We start from the raw sequence: 10484 nt of genomic DNA, 5'->3' as shown, positions 1-10484 counted from the left end.
ATTGTCTTAACACATAACAAACGAGTTACATATCGACTATCACTGTTATTATGTCACTAAGGCCTCGTCCAGATCCTATGTGACGCATGCACCCTAGAAATTAATCAAGCAACAACACCTGAAACATATGTAAAAACAAAGTCAACAAAGAAATGTTGGCGAGTACATAGGTTTTATAAGAGTGTTGGAATCATGGCTCGTTTATATGTTGCAGTACTTTATTAGACTACAAGAGTAAAAAATACAAACCTTGTTTTGAAAAGTGTATTGCAACATAACTTAATCAACTCAAATCAAGTTGGTTATAGTTTATAAAATCTCGTAGCCATGATTCTTAACCCCAAAAACATTTGTTTTAGTAAACCAACTCATAAAAACATCTCGTGAAAACTCGTTAATAAACTCGTATGGTTTATATCTTTTAGAAAACATCGTTGTGTGACATCGTTTCAAAATCGTTTATCCAAGTGAACTAAATAACGCCACGACATGTAATATGATGAAAACACTTATATATAGGAAGTACCAGCAGCGTATCCACCATGCTTTCATCACATTACACCTGTCCCGTTATCTAAACACTAACCAAAAACCAATCGTTTATCCAATTCGTTTATCTTGTTCAAATCGTTTCAAAATCATTTACTTGTTTAAATCGTTTCCAAATCGTTTAACTCGTGTAAGTCGTTTAAATCATCCTCGTTTTAATTGTGAAAACTATTTATGGTCGTCTCGCTAATAACATTCAAACCTTCGTGACTCGACTATCTCGTTTCTCGCTTCTCGCATTAACAAACCACCAAAGGGTAAGTTAACAATCACAGATTCAGTGGTTACCCACAACCCCCACACATAACCATGGGTGCAGTCGATAACGGGATTTGTCAGATCCTATTGTACCATAACCTAATACTGGTCGGTTCGGCCAAAATTAATGAATGTCATTCGTTATGTAACTATAACCAACAAGTTCGTTCACATTATTGAAATCGTTATTAGTTTAGTATAAACCATTTTAATCGTTTTTGAAATCATCGTTTAAACCTTGAAATCATTTTGTACATATGAATCACCCCAAAATAATTGAAAACAGTAAAATATGGGAACTATGTACTCACATGAAGTGCAAAGTATCCTCAATCAATAGAACTTCAACAAACTCAAGTAAACCAGAGAAATCAAGCAGCACCTAGTAATCGAATCACTATATAAATAATTGACATCTAAATCGGAAGATCGGATAGAGTGAAGTCTTGTAAACCAAATGAGTGTTGGAACTCATGTGATATGGTTTAACAAAGCCTACATTCTAAATCGGAACCTAACCTAAGTGCTTTCGACCCATTGCGACCCATTAAGGTAGCTTACGCTACTTTAACGTGTCGTGCGCGCAAATGCGCGTTCGAGACGTCTAACTAGTCCTATGACAAGTATTATATGCCTAAACATGTTTAAATATGTTGCATAATCAGTTACATGACAAAAGTTTATGTTACATATGCTTATTTACCAATTATGCATGAAAAGGGCGTTTTGGTCATTTACCAAAGGCATATAAACTACCTATCATATAACTAATTTAACCTAAGTGACCATAAGGTAAAACCTCGGAAGGTTATTCCCTATGCAACTATGGTCACTAAACATGTTTGGTTGGATCCTAATGATCGACCAAACGGGTCGTGTTCGAAAGTCTAAGCGGGTGTTTAGTCCGCTTGACTTACGACTCTACACAAGCACTAAACTAAAAAGTGACGAGTTAAACATGTTAAAATATGTTTAACGAATTTAGAAAACAGGTTTGGTATCAAAACAAACGGTTTTGATACCTAAAAGTAGTTTGGTTACAAAATACGCGAGAATACGCATTTTGGCCGAAACTACGACTCGTCACTAAGCCTAGATAACGTGGTAATCAGTAGGTATAGTCACTAGGGACTATAACCATCGTGATTACGCTCACGTTATGAAGTTCAAACGAACTTCGTATTGACCATAAACTGGTCAATGCAGAAAGTCAAATAAAGTTTGACTTTTACGACAAAAATGAATAAAAGAACGAAAGAATACTTCAAAAAGTCCCCGCAAGTTTTGATCCGATTTACCCTCAGGTATGAAGTGTATACTCCAACTTAGAGGGGGCCAAAATCAGATCAAATGTGGGTTTTGAGAATGAATGGGGGGGGGGGGGTATTTATAGGAAATCTAGAACCGATTTATCGGGAAACGAGCTTCGATCTAGGCCGTACATGTGTGCCCCTTGTTTTCTAATACTATTGGAGCCCCTAGTATGAGCCCATCGTAAGTTAAAAATCATTTGCACATGGAAAAATCAGTTGGAAATGGCTGGAAACAGCTGGAAAAAGATTCTGTGCAGATCTGATGTTCCCACGCGACCCGCGTAAGAGACAGGCTTGGGCTACGCGGCCCGCCTGGTCTCTGCAGATCAGCAACAGTTTTCATATATTACAGTTTCAGTCCCTGCATGTCTTTCGAGCTCATTTTAACCCATTTAAGGCCCGTTAAGCCAACTTTAAGGCCCTAAAATGATGCCCTAACATTGTGGACATGAAACATGCTCAAAAACGTCTTGGATGTAGGTTTGTTTGGTCGTACGATCGCGATATTCGCTTAATTACGACGAAATGCGCACGAACGCGAAAAACGATCCAAATTAAGCGACGAATGGAATTTTCTTATGGAAAACACTAAAATAAAATATTTTAATGCTTACATAAATTTTTGGATGTCCGGATGTATTCAGAACGTAAGTTATGCGCGAAATGCAAACTTGTGCACTTTTTGACGCTTTTAGTCCCTATTGATCAATAAAGTTTATTTTAGCATACCGAACCCCTCAAAGCCTATTTATAAGCTATGTAAAGGATATTTAGGGTATGTTTAACTTATGATCAAGTTCCGGAATGTTCGTTACTAAACAAATTGGTATAGTTTCGCAGTTTGACACAAATAGTCCCTGCGATCGAACAAACTTGATTTCAACACACCAAACCATCCAAAACTTATTTCTAAGTTATGTGGAGGTTATTTAAGGTATGTTAAGCCTATTCACTATTCCGGAGTGTTTGTCGCGTTAAACTGACTGCGTTTACCCACCAGTTTGTGTATAACCTTCTAGAAAGCGATTTAAAGCTTGAAATCAGAATCGAATCAAATTGTAAAATCACCAAACACAAATACACACATAATAACACCCAAACACATATAATAACACTAAAGCACATTGTTTTATTGATAATTAACATTGTTTTACATTGTACATCGATTACAGAACACAGTTGTCACAGTCTCCCCTACTTTAGGAAATTTCGTCCCGAAATATTATTTTGAGGAAACTTGTGAAAACAAATGCGGATATTTCGATTTCATCTGGTCCTCACGTTCCCAAGTAAACTCTGGGCCACGTTTGGATTCCCAACGAACTTTGACCAATCGAATCCGTTTGTTCTTCAACTGTTTGAAAGCACGGTCCACTATCTCCACTGGTTTCTCGACAAAGTGCATCATTTCATCGATTCGGATCTCATCGAGAGGGATGTGAAGACCAGCATCAGCTAAACACTTTCACAAATTGGACACGTGAATAGTCAGATGAATATTTCCAAGCTCTGGAGGTAGCTCTAGTCCATAGGCAACCTTCCCAATTCTTTCCACAATCTTAAATGGCCCCACATATCGAGGTGCAAGTTTTCCTTTCTTTCCAAATCTGACCACTCCCTTCCAAGGTGAAACCTTGAGTAGGACACGGTCTCCGAATTGAAATTCTAAGGGCTTGCGTCGCATATCCGCATAACTCTTTTGACGGCTTCGAGCTGTCACAAGATTATTGCGGATTTTCTTGATTTTGTCTGTTGTTTCCAGAATGAGCTCAGGTCCAGTAAGCTGGGCTTCACCGATCTCATTCCAACAGACAGGTGAAACGGCATTTTCGACCGTAGAGAGCTTCGAATGGTGCCATATTAATACTAGCATGATAGCTATTGTTGTAAGAGAACTCGATTAATGGAAGATGAGAATCCCAATTACCAGCAAAGTTTATCACGCATGCTCTAAGCGTATCCTCCAAAGTTTGAATCGTCCTTTCAGATTGACCATCTGTTTGGGGATGATAAGCAGTGCTTAGATTTAGTTGGGTTCCCAAGGCAGATTGCATGGTCTTCCAAAAATGAGATGAAAACCGAGCATCACGATCGGAAATGATATCCAAAGGAACACCATGTCGTGATACAATCTCATCAACATAAATCTTTACCAGTTTATCAGCAGATAGATCCTCGCGAATTGGAATAAAATGAGCCGATTTCGTTAATCGATCGATAACAACCCATATAACATCGTGACCTTTAGATGTACGCGGTAACTTAGTGATGAGATCCATCGCAATGTTCTCCCACTTCCAAACCGGTATCTCTGGTTGTACAAGCAAACCAGAAGGTCGTTGATGTTCAGCCTTGACTTTGAGACAAGTTAGGCATTTTGATACATACAAGGCAACATCCTTCTTCATACCAGGCCACCAGCACTGAGTACGAAGATCCTTGTACATTTTATCAGCACCAGGATGGATAGAATATCGAGACTTATGAGATTCGTCCATTGCCAAGGTGCGAAGATCGTCTTGTTTCGGAATCCACAAACGATCCTTGAAGTTGAGGAAATCATCGCCTTTCGCTTCGAGCTTAAGCTCAAGTTGACGTGGTAATTCCTTACCAATCAAATTTTGTGAAACACAAAATTGTTGAGCTTGAAGGATACGAGATTGAAGATCTGATAGAGTTTGAACAAAATGAAGCTTGACTCGCTCCTTTCAACTAAGCGCATCGGCTACGACATTCGCCTTACCAGGATGGTAACAAATCTCGCAATCGTAATCGCTCAAGAGTTCAACCCAACATCGTTGCCTCATGTTCAATTCCTTCTGATTAAGAATATGCTGGAGACTCTTGTGGTCTGTGAAAACCACACACTTCGTTCCATAGAGGTAGTGTCTCTAGATTTTTAGGGCAAAAACCACAACACCTAACTCAAGATCATGAGTTGTGTAGTTCTTCTCGTGAATTTTCAGCTGTCTTGACGCATAAGCTATCACTTTACCTCGTTACATAAGAACGCAACCAAGGCCTAAGTTGGAGGCATCACAATAAACAACAAAATCATCGTTTCCATCGGGCAAAGATAGAACAGGAGCATTACATAACTTCTGTTTTAGCGTGTGGAACGCTTCTTCTTGCTTGGGTCCCCACTCAAAAGGCTTATTATTCTGAGTCAAAGCAGTGAGTGGAACCGCAATCTTCGAGAAATTTGAAATAAAACGTCGATAATATCCAGCAAGACCGAGAAAATATCGAATCTCTGTAGGTGTCGTTGGTGTATTCCAGTCTTTAATAGCAACAATCTTGGATGGATCCACATGAATACCCTGCTCGTTGACTATATGACCCAAGAATTGAACTTCTTTAAGCCAGAATTCACACATGGAGAATTTAGCAAAAAGTTGTTCTTTCTTCAGGAGTTCCAATGTTAAGCAAAGGTGTTGCTCGTGCTCGGCTCGAGACTTCGAATAAACGAGAATATCGTCGATGAACACAATGATGAACTTGTCTAAATAAGGTTTACAGACCCTATTCATTAACTCCATGAAGATAGCTGGGGCATTTGTCAAACCAAAAGGCATGACAGTGAACTCGTAATGCCCATATCTTGTGCGGAAAGCAGTTTTGGGAATATCTTCTTCGAGAACACGAAGTTGATGATACCCAGAATGCAGATCGATCTTGGAAAAGCATGAAGCACCTTGCAGCTGGTCGAAGAGATCATCAATTCGAGGTAGGGGAGATCGATTCTTGATGGTAAGCTTGTTAAGCTCACGATAATCGATACACATTCGAAAAGATCCATCTTTTTTTGGGTAAAGGGTTACCCCGATGAATTTTATAAATGCAACCAAATTAGTACAAGGATGTGTCAAAGCAACACATCAACTAGACTTGGCATACCAAGACTAGGACAACAACCAAAGAAAACCAAACAAACAAAACAACCCAGACTAAACGTTAACTAGCAAACTAAACAACCACGGCCCAAAAAACAAACCTAGGCCGAAAATAACCAAAAAACATAAAGACAGCTAGCCCGGATCCGCTACATCATCCTTGTTATCATCTATCTTCCAGATTCTGAAAATCCCCCGCCTAGCAGAATCCACTTGGAACTTGAAACCCATGAGCCGAAGCCGAACCGAATTTTTGATCTTGTCAGCCACTTGTAACTCAGTCAATTGATTAGAACTAAACAGCCGACTATTTCTCTCTTGCCAGACATAATAAGAAGTCGCAGCCACCACCAATTTGCACACAATGTCATCAATTTTCTTAGAATTAGAGTATTGATCAACCCATTGCATTAAAGACTGCCATGTGTTATCAACACTCTCCAAATTCACCATGCTCTTCACGTTAGTCCAAACTTGATTTGCAAACCCACACTGAAAAAACAAATGATCTCGGCTATCTCGACCATGTTTGCACAAAGGGCAACACATAAGGTTAAGATTTGTAGCACTTCCAGCTTCCCAAACCGCCAACCTATCCTGAGTCTTAAGTTTATTCCGGAACACTAACCACATATGGAACGAATGGCCAGGAACACATTGGGAGAACCATACCATGTTAGCCCAAGCCGCATGATTATCCCTATTCCGAATCGTATGCCACACCTGAGCCGAGTCAAACTCGACAATATTCCCATCCAAATCCTTCCAAGTCAGACGATCAGGAGCATTACCAACCAGCTGAGGCGTCTGAATGCTTATTAGAACCGGAAATAAATCTAGCCAAGCTTGAGGCCATCTCCAATGCCCACTCGCATCAATAACATCAGCCACCGAAGACTTTAAATTAAAACCCGCATTAGCTATAGATCAAGGGCTGATAAAAGAGCTAAGAGGACTCATAGGGCACCAATTATCACTCCAAGCATTAGTTTGAAATCCACTTTTTAGCAAGGACCATATGTGAGGCCGCAAAATACCACGAACAGACAATATTTTCCGCCATCCCCAACTCATGGCCCCTCGGCATGGAAATTCCCAAAAACTTCTCCCTTTTAGTTTGTACTCATGAATCCATTTCACCCAAATAGACTCACGTTTAGTAAGGATACTCCAAACATGCTTAGCCATAAGCGATATATTGACATCATTTATACTCCGGATGCCCAAACCACCTTCATGTTTAGGTAAACATACGTCTTTCTAAGCAACCTTTGCCCGAAGTCTACCCTCCAATCCCGCATTCCACAAGAATCTATGAATTCTTTTCTCAAGCTCCTTGATAACCCGAGTGGGAATAATGAAGACTGAAGCCCAATAAATATTCATAGATGAGAGAACCGAGTTTATAAGTTGCAACCGGCCAGCAAACGATAACGACTTTGTCATCCAATTAGCAATCTTCTTGTCCATTCGATCAATAAGGACTTGGCAATCTTTAAACAGAAGCCTTGAGGAAATGAGTGGAACCCCCAAATAGCGAACCGGAAACACACCCTCCTGAAACGGCATAATATCCATAATTTCCTGTCTTATCGACTGAGGAACATTGCAAAAGAAAACTGTGCTTTTCGCCGGACTAGGAGCCAACCCAGAAATGTTGGTAAACGTTTGAAGAGCCTCCTTAACCTTCTTAACCGAGACAACATCACCATGCACAAAAATAAATAAGTCGTCGGCAAACGTCACGTTAATTATTTTTTGCTTGGCACAATGAGCGTGATATTTGTAAGGAGCACTAGCAGCTTTTTGAAGCAGAAGCGAGAGAACCTCCATAATTAACGTGAACAAATAGGGGGACATTGGATCACCCTAACATAACCCACGTTTGCCTCTAAAATAGCCACGGAGATTACCATTGATGCTCAACGAGTAAGAGACTGTAGAAACACAAGTCATAATCCACCCAATCATCTTCTGATGAAAACCAAATCGAGCCAAAATATCTTGCAAGAAAGACCAATTAACCGTATCATAGGCTTTTTGGATGTCAATCTTAAATGCACATCTAGTCGGACCCTTATTAAGGTGATAATTATGCATTAATTCTTGTGTAAGAAGAATATTATCAGAAATCCCCCGACCCGGCACAAAAGCCGATTGGTTAATACTAACAAGAGTTCCCAAGCATCCTTTCAGGCTATCCGTGATTATTTTACTTATGCATTTATAGAGCACATTGCAACAAGAAATCGGCCTGTAATCTAGAACCGAATCCGGGATATCTTTTTTTCGGGATCAGAGCAAGAATAGTATGGTTGACCTGAGTTAGAAGCTTACCATTCTCGAAAAATTGTAACACCGCCTCCGTAACTTCATTACCAACAATATCCCAAGCATGTTTGAAGAAAGCCGAAGTGTACCCATAAGGCCCCGGGGCCTTGTCTTCTCCAATACTGAACATAGCAGTTTTGACCTCCTCCTGAGTAACCTGAGACACCATTTGATCCGCATCGTCCATACTTAACACATTGATGAAAAGATTGTCCAACTTAATGTGACAACCCTCACTAAACCAGGTATCCGTACGACTTAATTAACTATTAATTGCTGCTTAATTACTGTGCTTGACTGAGATTACTGATAAACTGCTACTTGACTGTTGATACATGTACATATCTGCATCATACTTTGATTTCCATCACTACATTATTTACTTACTGAACTCTAGTGACAAACATGATGCACAAAAGCACAGTAGCATTTGAACGGATAACCTATTGAATATGCTGATATAGCCAGCATCAGGCAAACACTGCCACTAAAGGCCTGTATGAGCCAGAAATATTTTACTACACCCAGTGTGTGTGTAGGGATACAAGGGTTGTTAAACTGCGTCTCTAGGAATAAGATGTAATGATTGGATGTGACTAAAACGTACTCTGAGCACGAAACACAACACTTTATTTAACATACCAGCTTCTAGCTAACTAATAAAGTGCCAAAACATGAGGAAATATCCTGACACTTTGCAAAATAAATTGTGTCGCTAAAAATATTACTTACGACGCTTAAAAGATTACTTAAGCACTTTAACGGATTACTATCCAACCGAACAACCGGACTATACCCGGAACATAAAAATATTGCCAGAAATATTATTAGTCTTTTTCTGAGCCAGTTAGGGTCCCTGATTACCCTAACACCCGCTTTATAACACATCATGCAACTAACGGGGTTAATCCCTAAAGTTAACCTACTTAACTAAACTAAACACTAACTGAACGATTGAAAACGAACTGGATACCCCCCCCCCAATTGGAAATCGGCCAAACTAGAGGAAACCAAGAAGTACAAAAGTTGATTATTTTATTGTTTATGCCTAATATCTAGAAGACATAAGATCCGTTGGACGATGATTATAATTTTCTCTATAAATACCCCACCATAACTCATGAGATTACACACACACTTAAACACTTCACAACTTTCTCTCTTGCTCCCTCCCCACTCACGACCGAACCTCCGTCCAACCACCCACCCATTTTCGAGTTCCATCTTTCACATTCCAAGTATATACAAGCCTTACGGGTTACATATTAGGAGTCTTGAAGCAAGCGGAAGTGGAAGGACCTCGTTTCTTAGCTTTTATCCACCACATTTTCGACTAGATTCTTCCCTAGCCCCGAGCAAGAGGTATAATGTTTAAAACTCACTCTCGAACGTATCTAAAGTGGTTAATATGATTTATAGCGATTAAAAGTCGGAATCATGCGTTTTGAATCTCTAAAGTCTACTAAAACTTGAATTTTGTTGGTTAAAAGCTCATAACATGTGTAAAAGTTGTAGTAATTGAATATGTTGTTTGTTGAGGCCCGATCTACGTTGTGGTGGCTCTTATCATCGTTTAACCCGACTTTGTTAAGATCATAGATCTTGACATAAGCTTGTTTCTATCGGTACAAGGGTTAAAAGGTGAAACTCTACCACACGAAAGACATGAACTTGTGTAAAAGTATTTTGACTTGTAAAATAGTATTTAAAACTAGCGGATCTACGTATGTACAAGTGGTATATTCGTAGAACCAAGTGTCGAGAAAATCATGTTTTATATAAGTTGGATGACAAACTAACAAATGTGATTTTACAAACCACAAGTGTATAAACACTTGTGAAATAAGAAGTATTCGACAAAATATCAATCTTTGAGAAAGATGACGGGAAGTTGTAAAGGATGATTTGTTCTAAAAACGGGGTTTTTACAAGACTAAACTATATTATACATAGATCCACTAAATATAAGGAGATCTACACAATAGTTTTCAGAAAAACTACAAGTTCATGTAATAATGCGATTTTACATACTTGTCGACTAGTTGAAAACTAGTTGATGTGTTGGAAATTGATTGGTTGATTTAAAGAAGTGTTGAAGTGATTTTGTAAAAGAAAATGATACGCTTGAAAGCGTGGCCAC

At 39.2% G+C, this 10484-nt stretch overlaps 1 protein-coding gene across 1 annotated transcript; it reads right to left on the bottom strand.

Moving 5' to 3' along the window:
- Window positions 1–6148: 6148 nt before the first annotated feature.
- LOC110866452 lies at window positions 6149–7846 on the bottom strand. The gene is made up of 2 exons (XM_022115599.1): window positions 7300–7846; window positions 6149–6933 (listed from the first exon to the last, which is right to left on the bottom strand). Exons 1-2 carry the CDS (start codon window positions 7844–7846, stop codon window positions 6149–6151), a joined length of 1332 nt encoding a protein of 443 aa, XP_021971291.1.
- Window positions 7847–10484: the final 2638 nt, after the last annotated feature.

Source organism: Helianthus annuus, chromosome 7 (genome assembly GCF_002127325.2).
Source record: "Helianthus annuus cultivar XRQ/B chromosome 7, HanXRQr2.0-SUNRISE, whole genome shotgun sequence".
Classification (NCBI taxonomy): domain Eukaryota; kingdom Viridiplantae; phylum Streptophyta; class Magnoliopsida; order Asterales; family Asteraceae; genus Helianthus; species Helianthus annuus.
This window is presented reverse-complemented; position numbering and strand designations above follow the sequence as displayed.